General features: G+C 44.0%; 2 protein-coding genes across 6 annotated transcripts in view; one reads left to right on the top strand and one right to left on the bottom strand.

The window, feature by feature from the left end:
* Positions 1–4,266, bottom strand: part of myripb (myosin VIIA and Rab interacting protein b) — a 39,666-nt gene extending 35,400 nt beyond the window's left edge. Inside the window, exons 1-3 of one of the 4 annotated variants that reach the window (XM_088363471.1) lie at positions 4,053–4,266; positions 3,521–3,600; positions 885–1,082 (exon numbers count right to left, since the gene is read on the bottom strand). In XM_088363471.1, coding sequence (XP_088219597.1) covers positions 885–994 — 110 coding nt within the window. In that variant the 5' untranslated portion in view covers positions 995–1,082; positions 3,521–3,600; positions 4,053–4,266. The other 3 variants (XM_088363470.1, XM_088363469.1, XM_088363468.1) reach the window with 3 other exon arrangements.
* Positions 4,267–8,915: 4,649 nt separating this feature from the next.
* LOC148380719 (uncharacterized) lies at positions 8,916–12,401 on the top strand. Of its 2 annotated transcripts, XR_015854685.1 has the most exons (7): positions 8,916–9,206; positions 9,293–9,376; positions 10,665–10,712; positions 11,445–11,555; positions 11,626–11,742; positions 11,895–11,966; positions 12,044–12,401. XR_015854685.1 is itself a non-coding variant. In XM_088363837.1 (6 exons), the coding sequence occupies exons 1-6, from the start codon at positions 9,254–9,256 to the stop codon at positions 12,083–12,085; spliced, it is 513 nt and encodes a 170-aa protein (XP_088219963.1). In that variant the 5' UTR covers positions 9,224–9,253; the 3' UTR covers positions 12,086–12,401. The 2 variants fall into 2 exon arrangements, 1 of the variants encoding a protein (XP_088219963.1); XM_088363837.1 differs by lacking the exon at positions 8,916–9,206 and having other exon boundaries at positions 9,224–9,376.
* The last annotated feature ends 7,108 nt before the right edge of the window (positions 12,402–19,509 follow it).

The raw sequence follows: 19,509 nt of genomic DNA, 5'->3' as shown, positions 1-19,509 counted from the left end.
GGGGAGCATTTCCAGACAGAGCGGCAATTTCGCAGAACACCGTCTTTACTTTGAAACCGGTTCTGGGAAAACGAGTTAAGGTTCAAGCGGCAGCGGCTTCTCTGTGGTTCCTCTGTTGCGTTTTTTTAGCACTTCAAACTAAATCGCAAACGGCCTCATCTCCAAAGAAGCAAGGAACTGAACTGAAGAACAGCAGATCCCAAATCTGATGAAAAAGACATCAAATTTCCAAAATGGATTAGCTTATGCTGGGGTCTGGTTGGTAGTCAAGGGAACATATTTGAGTTTCGGAAAATTATAGGGTCTAACCAAACTTGAGAACTGCAAATTACACTTTTGCTTGTGACAATATAGCCATTTGAATGCAAAGCCGCCCCCACACAAGCTGCTGAGACATTACATGCAGATGACCGCATGATTTGGGGGCGTGGTCTGTCAAAAATGAATCCCCCTCAGGCTGACATATAGCAAGACAGAAGAAGAGACAAGGCAGGGACCAATATGTCAAAAAAGAAGCTGTGACAACAAGGGAGGAACCTGCCAACGGAGCTGACGGCCAACACACCCAGAAAATAAAAGCCCAGACAAATAATGTTTTCCTTATCAAACTCGCAAATGTGTCAATTAAATGCCATGACGAATTTCCAGGAAATCATCTGGTGGACTACAAATCTGAACAATTACAAGTTCTGAAAGTGTACAATGAATATAAAATGATGCTAAAATAAAAGAAAAATGTTTAAGTTGCCACAACAACATCACTACTCATCTTCATTAGAGAAGAACATATAACATGCACAAATTGTATTTCTGGTTCTTGAGCTCTCCACTTTTGGAGCATTTGGTGGTTCCACAGAAAAGAATTACAGAATTGACTCTCTTACCTCAGCCGATCCTCTTCCTTCTTTCTCAGCTTCATGTCCCGTTGGACAACTTTCAGGACATGTTCAGCTTCGTCGTCCGTCAGGCCGGACAAGTCCAGCCTGCGGCCCATCTTCACTTGACTTGCCACGCTGGGCCGCGAGAGGATGACGATGAAGAAGATGAGGAGGAGCAGGCGTATACTGTAGGGTGCTAGAAACCTGCAGAAAGTGATAAAAGACTCTTAAGATTTGATCTTGTTTTTTGTATTGCTTTTGTTTGAGTCCGTTGGGTTCTTGTAATCTTTGGAAAGGCAAGATTTTTGGTCCGACTAAATATTCTGGACGTTCTTTCTTGAGATGGAGGGGTAAACAGAAAACAGACAGGGCGCTACAGAGACAGACGAGTCCACGGCCAGAAGTAGAAGGTCCATTAACCACAGTGTCCAAACAAGATGGGAGTGCACTTGCAGATTGATGATGACTCACAAGGCCGACAATTATGCTTGATCTATTATTGGGCCGATAGCTTCATCGACTAAGTGCCTCCTCTTTACGCGTATATCACTCATTCCTTGAGTTGTCCCATCGAATCATCTGCCAACTTTATCAAAGAAAATGCTAAAAAAAAAATGAAAAGCAATGCTTACTAGATATATCTTGCCACTTTTTAAGCTTCCCATCGCTATTCATTTTGTATGAAGCCATTAGCCTCTAATGGACTGTGTGGGCCATCTCAGTGCTGAAGTCAAATTGCTTTAAATTGACCAACTGGCGTCGTTTTGTTGAGAAAGCATGGCTAAATATTCTTTCTCAAGCCATCATCCTATTTCAGCCCAACAGATTTCTCCTTCGGGGTGGTTATGTGAGTCATTTGTTTTGGTTGGGAGTATTAGCGTAATGGCAAAGCCACAAGGACACGCGCAAGCAAACGGAAGGGAGCGAGGGAGCTTTTGTCACGTCGGCAGAAGATAAAAGCGACAACATCTCGGCGTATCAGGTATCAGGCGCTGTGCGGTCGGTGTAAATAAGGACGGTCACAGTGGCATTCACACACGCTCCTGGCTCAGCCGCTGTGATGAGAGACTTTGCCCTTTGCCTGGGGAAAAGGCCAACTCTGACACAGTCATATTTCACAACTGCTACACACTTGGTGACATGTGCATGTTCACAGCAAACAAGCGCAGCCAAGTGCAGGCGCTATGTTGGAAAATAAAGCGATCCATGTTGTCATAAAATTAGTGGGGAGTGGGGCTGTCACTCGCAAATATTCTTAGAATCGATTATTCCATCGATTAATCGGCTAACATTTTAATTTGCATGTAAATGTATTAGAAAGCCCTTTTCGCCATTTATTGTTTAGTGATAAAAAAATAATGAAACAATATCACACAAGAGGGATTAACATCATCGGCAAACTTTTTGAAACGCAATCAAATACTGGTGAGGTTATTGTTTTCGTTTGTAAAATGTGCCAGATGCCTTTGTTTCAACACAAAGGATAATCGGTTTGTTTTCATGAATGGATGCAAACATTAATAAATCAATGCTGTTGGGAGGCTGACAGACAATTTGAACCATTCTAAGGTACGGCTCAACAATGACTCTATTAAAACAATTGTCGATTCATTTGAAAATCGATTACTCGATTAATTAGCTAAATCTTATTCCTGACAAGAGGGACGAACGCCTATTTTTATCAGCACAATCCGATACTTTAAACTCCTGTTTTGACGCCACTATCATAGCGAGTTGAATAATTCTGCCTCAAGGAATCTCTGTCATGGTGTGATGTAATGTCAAAAAAACGATACGAGCTGAAGACTAGAACTCTGGCTGAGAGTGTGTCAAAGCAATATAAAACATGCAAATGCCCCCCCTAGAGGCTGTGAGCAACATGATGCATAACATCCGAGCAATCGGATACTTATTACTCAAATAAAAATGATCCTTATTGTCTGACTATCTGCACCACGCCCATTTTTTTTCATTGAAGGTTAGGATTAGTACCTCATAGCATTGCTGCTAAGTAATCAGCCATGAATACTACCCTCAGGCCCCTTTAGTGAAGTACACACCAATACACAGCAGCCGCATCGAGTAATGAGAGGACCTAGCAGTCCAGCAGGGTACAGTCACCATGACAACATGAAAGGAACATGCTGGAAGAAGTGATAGCAAGTCTGACAACTTATTCAAATGAGTGTGAGGTATAGCAGGTTTAAGAATAGGACTTGACAAATATTTCAAGTTCTGTGTAGAAAACAATTGATATTTTAGAACTTCATTTGGGGGCAATATGTAACTAGTAACCTCAGCATATCATATATTTTTTAATGATGTATGCAGTCCGACACGCTTAGTGCTGAGGGAGAGATAAAATGAGGTCACGCTGAGACATTTCCCAGGAGGAGGTGATAATGGACACAATGTGCTCAAGACAAGAAAATGGCAGGCAGGTGAAGGCAGTTACTAAATGAATTGCTTGTCAACAGAGTTGGGTCAGATGGTAAAAGTTACAGCTTGTAGATTGAAAGCTTCCAAGATAAACACCATGCAAATTAAATCTGGATGACATTCTGTTTGCATCAGTGATGGCAGAGTGTTGTCAACAGGCAAGTAGCTAGCACAAACAAATCAACTGTGCACCAATTGTTCACCTAAATCTCTACAAACACTCAGCGCCGGCCGGCCAGCCGGATTTTCAGCTTGCATTCCAGAGGGATGAGGGTTCATTCATCTGAAACAAAACATGACTTTGTTTTTCTTTAAACCTGCAGCTCATTAATAACCCCATTTTTATTTATCATTTTATAGATCCATCAAGCTCCGCACCATGCACATTTAATGATTATTCTCACATGCCCCCCTTTCTAAATGACTCATTTTTTATCTTACTTTAAAAAAAAAAAAAAAAAGAGCATTCGCGCATTGCCACATTAGGAATGACAGCGTGTAACGTCGGCGTGATTTTAGCACCATGGAGAGAAAAAAAGGAAACGTCAGGTGACTCGATCGCAGTCAAGAAAGGAAAAAAAAAGTACAACTGATCATCAATGATGTTACATACATCTGCTGCATCCATGCAAAGCTGCGATAAGAAGCACAGCCCAAGCTCGTTTTACATCCATGCAAAGAAGCAATCTCACTCTCGCACACAATCATCTGAGAGACTTGTTGTGGATCACTTACGCGGCGGGATCAGCCGGACCGCCTGCCACACGCCAGCTCTTTCTGCCCAGCGTTAACTTCCACAACACCTGCTGGCCCCCCTTTTCCTATTTTGCCCCCCCCTCGGCAGACGTTTGCAGAAGTGAATGGGTGATCACGAGGTTTGTATTACGCAGAAGCGGAAAGGGGGGGGAGCAGGGGGCTGGCACACAACCTGTTTACCGGTTCGCTGAGTGGTTGTGTGCCATATATGAGGGATGGAAAGCACATGCAATTGGTCAGAAAAGGGTTGATCGCTGATGTGATGGATGTTGGCTCCTCTGCAAAAAAAAAAAAAAATGTTGGCAGTGCAAGGAAGAGGGAGGGGGAGGAATAAGGGGGAGGCTGGCTGCTTCATTCACAAAGACAGCCACAGTGCAATTAGCCTCCGGGCACGGATGAACACATCCCAATTAATCCTGCACCAATGTGGCACTTTTAGATTATGTTGGCCAGGACTCTATCTATCATAATATCAATTACTTAATCCCAGGGTAAACTACAAATACAAAATGTCCACTTGTAGCATACATGAGATCAACTCACCAAGCAACTGAGCATCATTTACTTTTTTTTTTTTTTGTTACGGAAAATCACAAGTCATCAAAAATACCACACTGAAATCTTTTCCAAAAAGGACCTAACAGAGTGCTAGGAACACAGGAAACCGTCAAAGCTGGTAGATGTCAATCATGGTTGTCTCCCGTGACCTCGTCTTGACCCGTGACCCCAGAAAAGCAACTGATGTGTTACTACGACTCAAAATTTTCTTGGTTTCATCTTTGTGTGTGTGACAAAGAGCACGCCTGCAAGTGTGCAACACCTCGTAAGTCACGCCTTCTGTTCCTGACTGGAAGAAAAATCTTGGGATGCGGTGGTTGGGGTTAGAAAATATTTGGCTTCAAACTTGCTACAGTGCTTTGTGTGTTCAGTGTTTGGGGATTGAAACAAAAACACACATGCCCCACTATAAACTACTTCGCCTGGTGTGTCAACATGTCTTATTTAAAATGGCAAAGTGTGATTTATTGAAATTTGGTGAGTACGTTGAGGGAGCAGCTCTTTATCACTTTACAGCGCGGCCAACAGAGTATCATGAATCCTCCCGCTCGCACACAAGCACATTTCTGCAACAAATATATTATGTTGTAAATCTTATGAAGGACCTCGTGCCCTGTTGCTGAGTCACTTACAATAAACGTGCTCAAGTTACACCCTTTAGGGGACATTTCAGCTGAGGTGGGGAAAAGCAAGCTGTAGTTTATTTATTTGTGCAAATCAGAATAGATAATGCAAAAAAAAAAGTCGTTCTGTATATATTATGTATTTTTTTAATCATTCAACACAATATTTTAAAATAGCACTGTCAACTTTGTGACTTGAGGTCTCCTATAGTTCATTTTATATCCATTTATAATTACATCATTCATAAATGTAGCATTTATCATTTGATTAAAGGATTAAGATAAGAAGCACATTGGATAAAAGGGGATTTAGTCATTTGATTTTAATTGGAATCTGCCAATTTTAATCTCTGTTCTCTATCTTTTGTACTTCCATTGCACGTCAACTTGATTGATTGGCGAAAAGCGGACATGGTGGTGCGGGAAATGGAGCGTCGAATAATTTGTCACGAGTCATCGTTCAGAGTGAGGACAGAATATAAAAGTATTTTTTTTTGTATCCAGTTGACCCTCACAAGGTTGTGCAGGGGAAAGAAAAATACATTTTGGGGGGGGGTGGCAGAACTGGTTGCTCACCAAGGGCACACATTTTGTTTGTTTGTGTGTTTCTTTATTTGATAGCTGTGCCTGCCAAAACTATTGTGAGAAAGACAATTACACAGTTGGGGAAGCGTTGCACAAATATAATGAGAAGCATCGGACTTATTTTTGAACCTCTTATCTAAATGGGAAGATTTGTATTTATGTCAAGAAAATGAGAGGTCTACCATGCCAGTCCTCCCTCCTGTGTCATGCAAATTCGACTTGTGATTGTGACACTTTAACGGTGGAACACAATGACTCAATTTCCCATGACTTACTTTTGACTTTTAAACAAAACAGAGGTCGACCAGATTGTATTTTTGAGATATGACATAGTATTGCACCAATCGGATGTTTGCTCGAGACAATTCCATTAGTGCAAAGCTCCCACGCAGCCAGCATCCCTGTCTTTACTCACCTCCTACTAATTATTATTTTTTCCAATGAGGAAAGCCCACAACATATTGTGTGGTTGCTCTCCATCCGGACTACATTAGTCACACTAACTCCTCTGTGTGTCGTTTTATGAGTGTGAGTGAATTTGCGTGGTTCTATTTCACAATCGGGGAGGGGAGGTGCGTGGAAGTGTGCGGGTTATTTAGCAACGCATCATTCCAACAAGCCCGGGAGACGGATGATTAATTAATGACGATACAGTGAATGAATTGGACACTCAGCATCAATAAAGCCACACAAACCGTGATGACAATACATCATGCAAGTAATAATATATAAAAAATAAAAGATTGATCCAGCGCACCTGAGTGTGGAACAATCCTCGTCGTCTCGCTGCCGTCGCAGGAAAGCCGTCCACGCCCGCTCGCATCTGCACGCATCTTGCTCCTCTCCCAGCCCACAGTGGCATTGTTTGAATACAACCGCTTGCTGCCATGGTAACCAGAGCTGAGAGACGATGGGATATAAATGAGAGATAGGGAGAGGCCATGACCCTGTGCTTGCTCATGACGTCAGTACAGAAAAGACAAATTGGCTTTAATTAGAACCTTCCTGTTTGAATCACTGCTTCGTTAAGCTGTTCAGGTATGCATGGAAATGGTTGGCTGACACAATCTCATTTGGAATCCTTGTTCAACATGCATGCGGAATTTTTTTACGCCAGCTCCGATGTATTAAGAGTGCAGCCCCCGTAATTCCAACAGTGTGGCACTTTTCTATTTCGGGTCATATTCACACATGCTCATGACCCACTTCCTGGCGTTGGCAGCATACGATTGGCTCGCCGCTACTATTTTAAACCACACCGAGGTGTTGATCACACCCCCGAGTCGTTGTTACTTTGAATTTATGGAATTGATGTGCCATGAAATGAACACGCTTGACTGCAGGAGCAATGTAGACGTTTTGAGGTATTAAATGGAACTATAAATGCTTAGGCAAGCGTCACACTGCTTTTTTTTCCCTTTTTTTGAAAATCCTCTACAAGGTTAGCATGGCATATATCGTTATGAATTTTCATTGTTGGATTTAACATGATGATAAACACCAAGCAGTGTGAAATTAATAGCGCTACACACAAGTGATTTAAATAATCATCTTTTTTTGCCATCTGTGTTGCTCAAGATAATATTGTGCCCATTTAGGAGAAGTTGCCTACTTTATGTTGATAAATAAACCAAAGAGACGGACGTAATTTTAGATTAAACATTTAATCTAATACAAACCCAGCAGCACGACTGGGTGGTACTTTGTTAGGGAGGACTGATAATCAATTTATACGACAAACAGAATCAGAGTGTGGAACAAGTAGACTACATTAGACACGGATTAAAAAAGCAGAAATAAAAATACATCAAAAGTAAGCTGGAATCTCAACAAGTGGGTCATGACAAATGCTTTTCGATAACCGGGTCAGAACACCTATTAAAGTTCCCTTCACCTCTGAGTCATTTACTATATTCGAGATGAGCACGCATAAAACATCTGCAAATGTCCCTAAAGTGACAAAAGGGTTTGCCTTTAATTAGTGGCAATGAAGAACATATTTCCACTAATTCAAAACATCCATCATTGCGTGAGTCATGTGACCCAAATGTTGTTTCCTAACCACTGCTTAACAGCTGTGTTTTGTCTAGCCACCCTCTCACACACACACACACACACACACATGCATCTTTGTGTTACACATGGCATCTCATCGTCAGTCTGAGGAGTCACGTTTTTACGTCAGCCCGTGCTAGCCGCAGAGCGTCATCTTCTTCACAATGACAGTTCCTCGCTGATGAAAAACAGAACAAGAGGGAGACCTGGAATGACTTCCTATGTGGATATTTCATAGCATGGGATTTTTCTAATAAGACATTTTAATGGCAAGGCTTCAGATGGACTCAGTGTTGTTTTCATGAGGCTAATCGTATCGCTTTACGTTTCATACAAACTCAGGCCAAAATGATCCGCTGAGCAAAATCGCTCCCTATCTGTCCTTGACTGCCAAGAACACTTCCCTCTCTTTCGCTTTTTGTCTCCAGGCTTCAACATCCCTCCATCTATCCTCATCCTTGCGGTCTCGCTTGAGAGACATTTGCAATAACAATCTCCACATAACTTTTCAGCTCCTTTGGGAAATTGTGGGAGTTGGATAACAAGCACGTCTTTCACTGATATGTCAACTTTACAATTGGCTTAACCCGGTGAAGAAATTAAACAAATCTAGTTTGTGCTTTTTTCTCAGCAGCACGTTTCCAAAACTTGCTGGAGGCTTGAAGACATTATCCTCCGAGAGTCACTCCTTCCATCGTGTAACACACCTTTTAGACAAGCTGCCTATTCATCGCTACTCGCCCCCTCCTCCCTCCCTCTCTCTGCCCGCCCATCCAGGAGATACATTCTTTCTGGCAGGCAACATTGTAAAGACTCCCACATAAGGTGTGCTAAGTGCTTCCACAATGTATAAATCTGCTAATGTGACTCACACGGTAACCATTTTAAGACTTTATGTAATTTTCCAAATGGTTATTGGGTTTCCTGAAGTGAAATTAAGCTACAAACACGTCTGCATATGCTGAGGGAACTAAACAGGATTTTTTTTTTTTTATTGTTTAAGCAGAGGTGTCATAAAATCCAGTCCCTTAGGTGTTTTTTTTTTTTTTACCTGTCTGCGGCATATATGTGGGAACTAATTTGCTGTGATTGTTAAAATTCACAATTGACGGTCTGAGTTGAGAACTCATATTTTGGTCAAGGTGGTAGTTGCGGGGCTGCTCCTGAACATGTTTGTGCTGGACCGCAGGCCACTGGCTGCAGGCGTGGAGCGCCTGGCTTGCGGTGGGCTGCGTGTCTGTGTGAACTTGAAGCTGGCATGGATGCATGTTTCCCAGCATCTGGTCCTCATTAGAGGAGCCGAGAGTATAAAGTAAGGAGCTGACAGGGGCTGGGAACACTCGACTTCCAGACTGGATCATGGGCTTTACTATGTGGCTGTGTTTGCTCTGCCTGCAGGCGAGCCTGCTGTCTCATGCGCTTGACTGCTCGGGAGGAAGCCTGGCCGACTCGTGCGTCAACACGCAGACGGCTGACGAGCAGGTAGGACTATTCTTCTCACCGATGTCCTGAAGATGGCTGTCAAGGTCGCTCATCATCACAGCAAAACCTTTTTTTTTTCCCCGTATCAGGATCATATTCTGAAAATGTTTCATTATATCAACTTAACGTTCTTAAACCAAGGGGACACAATCAAACCAGTTATATGAACATTAATTCTAGTCACTTAAATCTGGAATCAAATCTGAAATAACCCTAACCCTAATTTTAAAAAAGTGCTTTTATTTTATTCGGTTTTAAGGTAAAAATGTTGTGCGACATTGTACATAATATAAACCATTCTAATGCATTAAAGATTCAAAATTATCCAATAGTTTAATCTTATAAATAAATAACTTTCATGGAATATTTAAAGTCTGATGGAATGTACATTATATGATCAAAAGTATTTGGACACACAACTGTGGTTATATTCTGGACTGTTTTACACTTTTCACTTTGAAGAAGGCTTATTTTATATTTATTTATTTACATTTTGTGTCGAGCCCAAACCATCATAAACCTTTGTGGTGGACGACAAAAGATTCTGCTCCAGAATTTCCTCGTAAATTCTGCTCAGCTACAAAAATGCCGACTTACTCTGAAATCTCACAGAAAGCTTTCATGGAAGAGTTATGACTCTAAACACCAATATTTGATTTCATTTTAAATTTGGCGGATGTTCTTGTGTCCATATATTTTTCTTTCAATTGGACTCCCTGGAAAGAGGCAGCTATTGTGACAACACAAGCGGTCAAGCGTGCTTTGAGATTGCAGCAGACAAAATAACCCTGAAAAGCAATAACATATCATTAAATTGCTATACTGGCACAGCATCTCATTGTAATGGTTTTTACAGCCATAATGCCAAAAACACCCAAAATAAACCCGCTGTGGAACAAAAATCCCTTTTTTTTTGGTGTTGTTTCGTTTTTGTTTCATGTGGCCGCAGGCTGTTTGACTTCAAACGTGCGGTTAAGCTTTTTTTTTTTTTTTTTTTACGCAAAGTCGTAGTGTTTTGTCCATAAAAATTCTCCTCATCTGGGCTATGAATTGTACAGCTGCAAGACTCGGAAAAAAAAAAAAAATTGTCTGCCCCGCATTGAAGAATTTTCATATAGGGGGAAGAACTTAAGGAACTTTGAGTTATTGGAAAGGTAATTATGGTGTGCAAACAATTTTGAGCCATAACATAGAGGTTTAAATTGAAGTTAAAAAGGAGTTAAGGAAAAATAGATCGAATATTTTGATGCTATCATTTATCATATGCACTTTCTCATTCTATTATCAGGCAAGTGATCAAGTCCCACCGCGGCCATTAGCTGCAAGTGAAGAACAGGTATGTGCCACCTTTTTAAAATCATCTGTCCACATCCTTCTCAAATGCTTATGTGAAGATGAAAATGAAATTAAGTACAGCCTGCTTGCAGATTTTAATCATCCGCACACTGTGAAATGCAAAACAACGCTATTAAGATGAGATCAGTGATACATGTTGTAGTTGCAATAAAGCTATAGCGGTGTGACCATGGAAACATGGTGGAGCCCAGATGAGCAATCTGGCTTCATGGCAGCTTGGAAATACAAAATGACATGATGCATGTTCCAATTATGTCGGCGACAAATAAGCCACATGCATCGATGTGTTGAAAAATGGCCACAATCATTGTGATGTAGGTCAAGGGCAATCACAGTGTCACAACTAGGGAAGGTCAATGATTTTATATAGGTTTGATCTCAGGTCAGCGAGGGATGAAATTTTTTTTTCTGCAGAAAATAATGAATTATTGATGAAGCCAAGAAGCAGCAGCGGTGTAATAAATTGACCGCAAAATTCAAATTGGAAATCTGTTGCCTCTCATGCTGACAGTCCATTTGTTAAGGTACAGGCGGGATCAATAACATTTCCTTGTTTATGGTCTGATCAATGAAAAATGCAGGAAAAGATTTTTATGACTGTGGAATAAATGGACTTGGATGGCTAATAAAGGCAAACAGGATTTAGATAAATGCTGGTGCCATTCCAGGTCATGTAAAAATCCACATGCATGATGACTGTGTCACGTTGTAGGTTCTATTCAGGCATAAGAGACAGTTGGAAAGAAGAAGCCACGCCCACCCGAGTCACGCCAACCTTCCTGGCGCTTTCACTGTAAAAGGCTTTCCAAACACTCTCATCCAGGTAAATCCACACACTTTCTGTGTGCATACGTGCAAGCATGCGTGTAATTGCCGTGTCAACCCTCCTCCAGGCTGACAGGTCCAGGCGACACTTGGCTCCAGCGGCGCATAAGAAGAAGAACAAGCGTAAATCCCGCGTCGGCTCCTTTTCCCTCCTTAGCAACGATAAGAAAGCCAACCCCCTACAGGTGAGTCTCCATGACAACCCCAGAGTCCATACACAGCTGGGGCAAAGAGCCTTGTTGTGCAGGCTGGATCAATGTACGCAGACAGTGATCTCACACACACACAGGGCTCTCGAAACATAAATATGAACGCTCACGATGGGCTTCTCCTTCAGGTGATCCGAGCGAGAAGACAGGTGAAGAACGAGCAGCCCAAATCCAGTCGCACTGGGACTTTCTCTGTCCTGGTGAGTCATCATCCTAACGTCATTTTCTCCCTCCGTCCAAAACATCCATTCTCATAAGATGTGTGTTTTGTGTCCAGGGAGATCGGCAGAACAGAATGGAAGAGCCAAAAGAAGCATAAAGACAATAATAGAATAGTGCTATGTTGTTATGGTGGTTGAGTCAGCATACGCAGGAAAAGATCTTAGAAGGAAACAAACCTACAAGCAGAAAATTGCTTCGTGTGTGTCCATCATGACTGTTTCAACTCTAAGATAGTCTATTGATCCGTTAGCAATTATATGCTAATCTAATATGTATATGCCTGCATGTTATGAAAACACTTAGCAAAAGATGCATGAGGCATTTTTCTTCATGACTATTATATTTTATCAGATATTGAGGGCTATATTTTTGCAGAAATGTTTTGTTATTGTGAGTTTTCAATAAAGATTTAGTTGGGGGGAAAAAATGTGTCCTCGCGCCTCGTTACAGATTTTATTCGGGAGACTACGCCCACACTTGAACACTCAGTGTACCATTAAGCCTTTTTATATCAGTTCTTAATGCAGCGTACTCTTTCCTGAAACACTAGCATACATTGGCCACTGGCATCTGCAGAATTGCCTCATAAAAGCAAAAATCAAAAGTCTCCAATTACAGATGCCAACGTTGCAGGTACACTTGAGGGTTTGAAGAGAGGGGAGGGCACCAGATGTAGGGGGGGTGGGGGGAAATTGCAGTTTGGACCATCTGTTTCATGCATCATATTACATCTATTCAAATATCTCATGTCACTTTTAATTCATTTGCCCACAAAATGGAAACAGTGTGGTCCAGACCAGCAGATTAGGCTGGAGTGCTTCTGCAGGACACTGACGTCAATGCGAGCACATTAACCGGAGCTTGAACAACAACTCTGCCTATTTACAGCGTCAGGGTGAGCCGAGATTCAATAAATCACCCAATGAGTGATGGGTTGGAAATAAACCATGCAAGGCTGATATCTAAAAGGGGATCGTCGAAAAAACCCCATCTGAGCCAATCTGACGAGCAGAACATTGCAAGACGATACCAAAGAACTGCGTGACTCATCCACCAGTCGTTTACCAATCAAAGCAAGCGGCCATTAAGATGCTTTTGAGGCTTCTTCTATGCAAGTGAAGGAATTACCTGACGCTATATTATTCCCAGCAGAAGCGCATTAGTGATACTGAATATGCTCCGTCTGATCTACTGGAGTCATCACACAACCTGGATTAGCAGGATGTGAGCGGTCGCCTTGGTTACAAACAAATATGGGATGCCAAAAACAGTGCCGCTGTACAAAAAACCAAGGTCTTATTTCTATTCACAGGCATCCAGAGCTATGTGGCCTCAATTCACGTCCTCCACAAAATGTAGTAGGAAATTGTACTAAAAAGGCGAACAGTATTATTTTGTGCTAGTGCAAACTGGATAAGTTTAAGACCACCCCAAAACGTAAAATGCGTTTAGGTTAGAGTAAAAAAAAAAAAAATCCCTGCCTTCCACATACACTGTCAGAAGAAAGGGTACAGACAAAGCCTACAGGGTTGAAATCATTAATTACAGTTTGTAGTTAGAAGACACAAACGATCAAAAGGACCATGTCTGTACGTTCTTGTTTACATGTGAGGATACAAACAAGTCAGACAAGCCTTTGGGAGTGACTTTCAAAAGAGCCCATAGTTAAACTGACTGCATTTTAAAGACATAGTTCTTCTCTAATAGAAATAAACAGATGGAAGTGCTACCAAGTGATGGCTTCCATCTAGTGGAGAATAGTGTCATTACAACTTAAAACTGAGCCATTCCTTCATGACTGGGCCAATTGTTGAAAAGAGTGTTCCAGCATACACAATTTTTCTGGGTCGTGGTGACTAGGTGTAGAAAGAGCCAACAAACAGTCGACCGGTGTTAGGAAATGGTGTGGTCAAAGACATTAGTATTTGCCAGTTTCCCGTATGGCATGAATGTAGTGAGCAGACTTTACGGTCAATGTGCTTCGCAGGCTCCAGAAACCACCGCTTAAGTGTTTGTCGCCTGTTGACGAAAGCCTCTCATCATAAACAACATGAAATCTGGACGTGCATTCAAGTCTAAAACAAGTTTGGGACTTGTGATGATTCGCCAAACCATTGGCTATGCGGTATTTCAAAGCGGTTTCGTTAACATCTCCTCGCGTCCACCGTGACAGTTCTAATTGAATGATGGCAACGAGGATAAGACTGATGTGACACTGGATGCGCTCCGTATAAATGGAAGCCTAAACCAACCTCACTATACAATCAAAATCTTACTGTCATTTCATCCTAGCATCAAAGCGTCGAATGTTTTTAGCGTATTTCCTGTGTGATTTTGTGGTGATTGACAGTAAAGACGAGGTATTCCCTTTCCAGTGTCCGCGCTGTGAATCCCTCTCATCTATTTTGGAGCTGACCGCATACTGTGACCACGCGTTCAAGCTGGATTGGTCTTGTTCCCCTTTTTCATCTCCTGCCGCCTCCGATCCAATCAGACACACGAGAGGGGTCGTTGTCTTCCCTCAACCCCGCTTCACCCTCCCTCCCTTCTTTTCGCCTGACACCACTCCTCCCATAAGTGCCCCGGGCCCGCCAAAACCATCCAGCAAATGGTGTGACAGAAGCATCACTCATCTTGCTCTGGTGATGAAAGCATAAAAACAAGAAAGCATATAAAATGGCCCATCTGTTGCATGGATGTGTGTGGGAGTATTTTTGCTTACATAAAACAAAACAATCTAAAGCGTTGTCGTCACTGTTTGAATGAAACATAGTGATTCCCTTTTTTTTCCCTGTTGCCTTTCCTCAAATTCTTGCTGCATTGAATCATGTTCACTGTTTGTTTTTTAAAGTTGAAAAAGAAAGATGAAAAGCAACATTTGTCATAAACGCACCCAAATAGATTGCTGTCCGTTTTTTATATTCCCACGGCAATGTTATCGTCATAAAACGAAGTATTTATTGGTTGAAAATTGCTGACTTAGCCTCCAGCTGCCTGCTTTGTCAATATCACTTAGTTTGGGTGACAACAAAACCTCTAAATCCAGGAGCGATTTGTTTGATTAACCACAATTAAATGTACTAGCCCAATCAGGAACAAGCGTTGATTACAATGTCGACACAATTGCCTAAATTAATCTGTGGGAGATTGATTTGCTCCAATACATGAGTCCAGTAGATGGATGAACCTTGCTCTAAATTTGATTAAATGTTTTTAAAACAAAACATATAAAACATGGTGCTACAAATTACATTTTTACTGAGCTGAAGAAGTCTTAATTAAACAAAAAAATAATAATTATTGCTTCCTTGAATGTGATTCATTGCTGCATAACCTCACGAGAATTTAGTAAGGAACGCATAAAAAAAGCAAATCAGCACAGTCGCATATTCAGTGACTGCTCTTAATTGACTGAAAATATAATGGCAAGTGACAACTCACCTTGAGGTCTTCCTTGGTATATGGATTGGAATAATCTATCAAATAGTTGTAAATGTCTAGATATGTGATTGGCGGAAAAGTTGGATGATATTTTTATTTTGTAATATTTTTTCAACTTTACAATGTATGTCTTGCGGCTTTCTTGGTCCAACTGGACGAAATAATCACTCACGTGTCTAGTGGCAGCGGACGAGGCTTTTTGGCGCCAAATAATAATGGCCGCCCGGACATGTGACGTTAATGCATTTCGGCCTCACGACACCCACCCAGCCCGCCACATCATGAGTCTAGTGGCAGCGGACGAGGGAGCCTTTTTGGCGCCAAATAATAATGTCCGCCCGGTCATGTGACGTTAATGCATTTCGGCCTCACGACAATACCCCCCACCCACCCAGCCCGCCATCCTCACGAGTCTAGTGGCAGCGGACGAGGCTTTTTGGCGCCAAATAATAATGTCATGTGACGTTAATGCATTTCGGCCACTGATTTTCCCGCGCTCCCCTCCCCATATAGTATGCACTTGTGCGGCGCGCGTTACATCCCTCAGTCAAAATGACAGGCTGCCTGAAATGTCAGCGTTTACCTTGGATTATAATGATCGCGGGGATTTAATCGATTCTCCGCCCGCCTGCCGTCTCTACGGACGGTGGGCAGCAAATGCAGCAGAAGCCTGAACACGGTGAAGGCTTTATTCTATTTTTATTTATCGGGGGATACGCCGCGCGGTGACGGCGTCGCCCCGTACAATCCAATTTATCAGTTGACGTACGGAGGCGGAGCTGCCGTCGGCGTTCAGGCGATGGCCAACGCCACATTACAGTCATGAAAAACAAAAACAAATGAGGAATAGTTGCACAACAACTGTGACTTATTTAGATCGTCTGTCGACGTGTTACTCCACACTCTGCTAACGGTGTTTGCCCCTCAGTGGCGGATTCCATGATGTGTTAGCTGGCCTGGGCAATCCTAAAACAAATTCAAACATGCAGACACAAATGAGAACAAGTGTGCTGCTCCACGCATTGCTCACGGGGTTAGCAGTTTCCATTATGTCACAATGTTCAAGATTCAAGGGTTTTTATTTGCCATGTCTGAGGCTGCCAAACAAGGAATTCGACTTTGGTAAATCACAGCCTCTGTTCAACATTTGGGTGACTAACAACAACACTCATGACATGTGAAAAATGGCAAATATTCTCAAACATCCCCTGGTCTTAAACTCCCAAGAGGGCAAGGGTAAAACTCAAAACTCCAGCTAGGGGAAATGAGAAACCTTAAGAGACCACAGATGGGAGGGTCCCTCTTCTAGGATGACCAGGCTGCAATGGATGCAGTATAACTAAGACGAATAACACATCCGTTCTGGACTGGAATGTTCTTTTGATGCACTTGCGCTTGCCTTGCGCTTGCCTTGCGCTTGCCTTGCGCTTGCCTTGCGCTTGCCTTGCGCTTGCCTCGCGCTTGCTTTGCGCTTGCCTTGCGCTTGCCTTGCGCTTGCCTTGCGCTTGCGCTTGCCTTGCGCTCGCCTTGCGCTTGCCTTGCGCTTGCCTTGCGCTTGCGTTGCGCTTGCCTTGCCTTGTACTTGCCTTGCCTTGCCTTGTACTTGCCTCGCCTCGCCTCGCCTCCCCTCGCCTCCCGTCGCCTCGTACTTGCCTCGTACTTGCCTCGCTTTGCCTTGACTTGCCTTGACTTGACTTGACTTGACTTGACTTGACTTGTACGTGTACTTGCCTTGCCTTGTACTTGCCTCGTACTTGCCTCGCTTTGCCTTGACTTGCCTTGACTTGACTTGACTTGTACGTGTACTTGCCTTGCCTTGTACTTGCCTTGTACTTGCCTCGTACTTGCCTCGCTTTGCCTTGACTTGCCTTGACTTGCCTTGACTTGACTTGACTTGACTTGTACGTGTACTTGCCTTGCCTTGTCCTTGCCTTGTACTTGCCTTGTACTTGCCTCGTACTTGCCTCGCTTTGCCTTGACTTGCCTTGACTTGCCTTGACTTGACTTGACTTGACTTGTACGTGTACTTGCCTTGCCTTGTACTTGCCTTGTACTTGCCTTGTACTTGCCTTGAACTTGCCGTGCCTTGTACTTGCCTTGTACTTGCCTTGTACTTGCCTTGCCTTGCCTTGTACTTGCCTTGCCTTGTACTTGCCTTGCCTTGCCTTGCCTTGCCTTGTACTTGCCTTGCCTTGCCTTGCCTTGTACTTGCCTTGCCTTGTACTTGCCTTGTACTTGCCTTGCACTTGCCTTGCCTTGTACCTGCCTTGTACTTGCCTTGTACTTGCCTTGTACTTGCCTTGTACTTGCCTTGCCTTGCCTTGTACTTGCCTTGCCTTGCCTTGCCTTGCCCAGCCTTGCCTTGCCTTGCCTAGCCCTCATATGGACTTGCCTTGCCTTGCTTCGCCTCGCCATGCTTTTGCCTTGTGCTTGCCTCGCCCTCCCTTGCGGTGCCTTGCCTCGCTTTGCCTTGCCTTGCCTTGCCTTGCTGTGCCTTGCCTTGCTGTGTCATGCCGTGCCATACCGTGCCGTGCCGTGCCAGTTTGTGCTTGTGCCTGCCCGTGCCTGTGCCGTGCCGAGCCTTGACGTGCCGTGCCGTGCCCGTGCCTGTGCTTCCGCCCGTGCCTGTGCCTGTGCCGTGCTCTGCCGTGCCTGTGCCTGTGCCTGTGCTTAAGCTTGTGCTTGTGCTTGTGCTTGTGCCCGTGCCCTCGCCGAGCCGTACAATACTGTGCCGAGCTTGTGCCTGTGCCTGTGCTTGTGCCCGCTTGCGGCTGCGCCACGCCTGTGCATGTGCCACTGCTTGAGCCTGCAAGCTTGTGCCTGTGCTTGTGCCTGTGCCAGCGCTTTGCCCGTGCTCGATCCTGTCTGTGCTTGTGCCTGTGCTTGTGCCTGTGCTTGTACCTGTGCCTGTGCCTGTGCTTGTGCCTGTGCTTGTGCCTGTGCTTGTGCCTGTGCCTGTGCTTGTGCTTGTGCGTGTGCCTGTGCTTGTGCCTGTGCTTGTGCCTGTGCTTGTACCTATGCTTGTGCCTGTGCTTGTGCTTGTGCTTGTGCCTGTGCCTGTGCTTGTGCCTGTGCCTGTGCCTGTGCTTGTGCCTGTGCCTGTGCCTGTGCTTGTGCTTGTGCTTGTGCTTGTGCCTGTGCCTGTGCTTGTGCTTGTGCTTGTGCTTGTGTCTGGCTTGTGCTTGTATATGGCTTGTGCTTGTGCTTGTGCCTGGCTTGTGCTTGCGCTTGCGCTTGCGCTTGGACTTGACTTGTACTTGCCTTGTACTTGCCTTGTACTTGCCTTGCCCTACTTTGCCTTGTACTTGCCTTGCCTTGCCTTGCCTTGCCTTGTACTTGCCTTGTACTTCGCGTGCCTTATACCTGCCTTGTACTTGCCTTGCCTTGTACTTGCCGTGCCTTATACTTGCCTTATACTTGCCTTATACTTGCCTTATACTTGCCTTATACTTGCCTTATACTTGCCTTGTACTTGCCTTGTACTTGCCTTGTACTTGCCTTGTACTTGCCTTGTACTTGCCTTGCCTTGCCTTGCCTTGCCTTGCCTTGCCTTGCCTTGCCTTGCCTTGCCTTGCCTTGCCTTGCCTTGCCTTGCCTTGCCTTGCACTTGCCTTGCACTTGCCTTGTACTTGCCTTGTACTTGCCTTGCCTTGACTTGCCTTGCCTTGCCTTGCCTTGCCTTGCCTTGCCTTGCCTTGCCTTGCCTTGCACTTGCCTTGTACTTGCCTTGCCTTGCCTTGCCTTGCCTTGCCTTGCCTTGCCTTGCCTTGCACTTGCCTTGCACTTGCCTTGCACTTGCCTTGTACTTGCCTTGCCTTGCCTTGCCTTGCCTTGCCTTGCCTTGCCTTGTACTTGCCTTGCCTTGTACTTGCCGTGCCTTGTACTTGCCTTGCCTTGCCTTGCCTTGCACTTGCCTTGCCTTGCCTTGCCTTGCCTTGCCTTGCCTTGCCTTGCCTTGTACTTGCCTTGCCTTGCCTTGCCTTGTACTTGCCTCGCCTCGCCTCGCCTCGTACTTGCCTCGTACTTGCCTTGCTTTGCCTTGCTTTGCCTTGCTTTGCCTTGACTTGCCTTGTACTTGCC

Source organism: Syngnathus floridae, chromosome 20 (genome assembly GCF_059516105.1).
Source record: "Syngnathus floridae isolate MCC-2025c chromosome 20, RoL_Sflo_1.0, whole genome shotgun sequence".
NCBI classification, from domain to species: domain Eukaryota; kingdom Metazoa; phylum Chordata; class Actinopteri; order Syngnathiformes; family Syngnathidae; genus Syngnathus; species Syngnathus floridae.
The sequence above is the reverse complement of the archived record's forward strand: the minus strand, read 5'-3'. Positions and strand labels throughout refer to the sequence as shown.

Bases quoted from the DNA above. Each gene is read 5' to 3' on its own strand.
- LOC148380719 (XM_088363837.1), top strand. From the start codon at position 9,254: ATGGGCTTTACTATGTGGCTGTGTTTGCTCTGCCTGCAGGCGAGCCTG. The intron at 9,377-10,664 runs GTAGGACTATTC...TTCTATTATCAG, and splicing joins CGCAGACGGCTGACGAGCAG to GCAAGTGATCAAGTCCCACC. The intron at 11,743-11,894 runs GTGAGTCTCCAT...CTTCTCCTTCAG, and splicing joins AGAAAGCCAACCCCCTACAG to GTGATCCGAGCGAGAAGACA.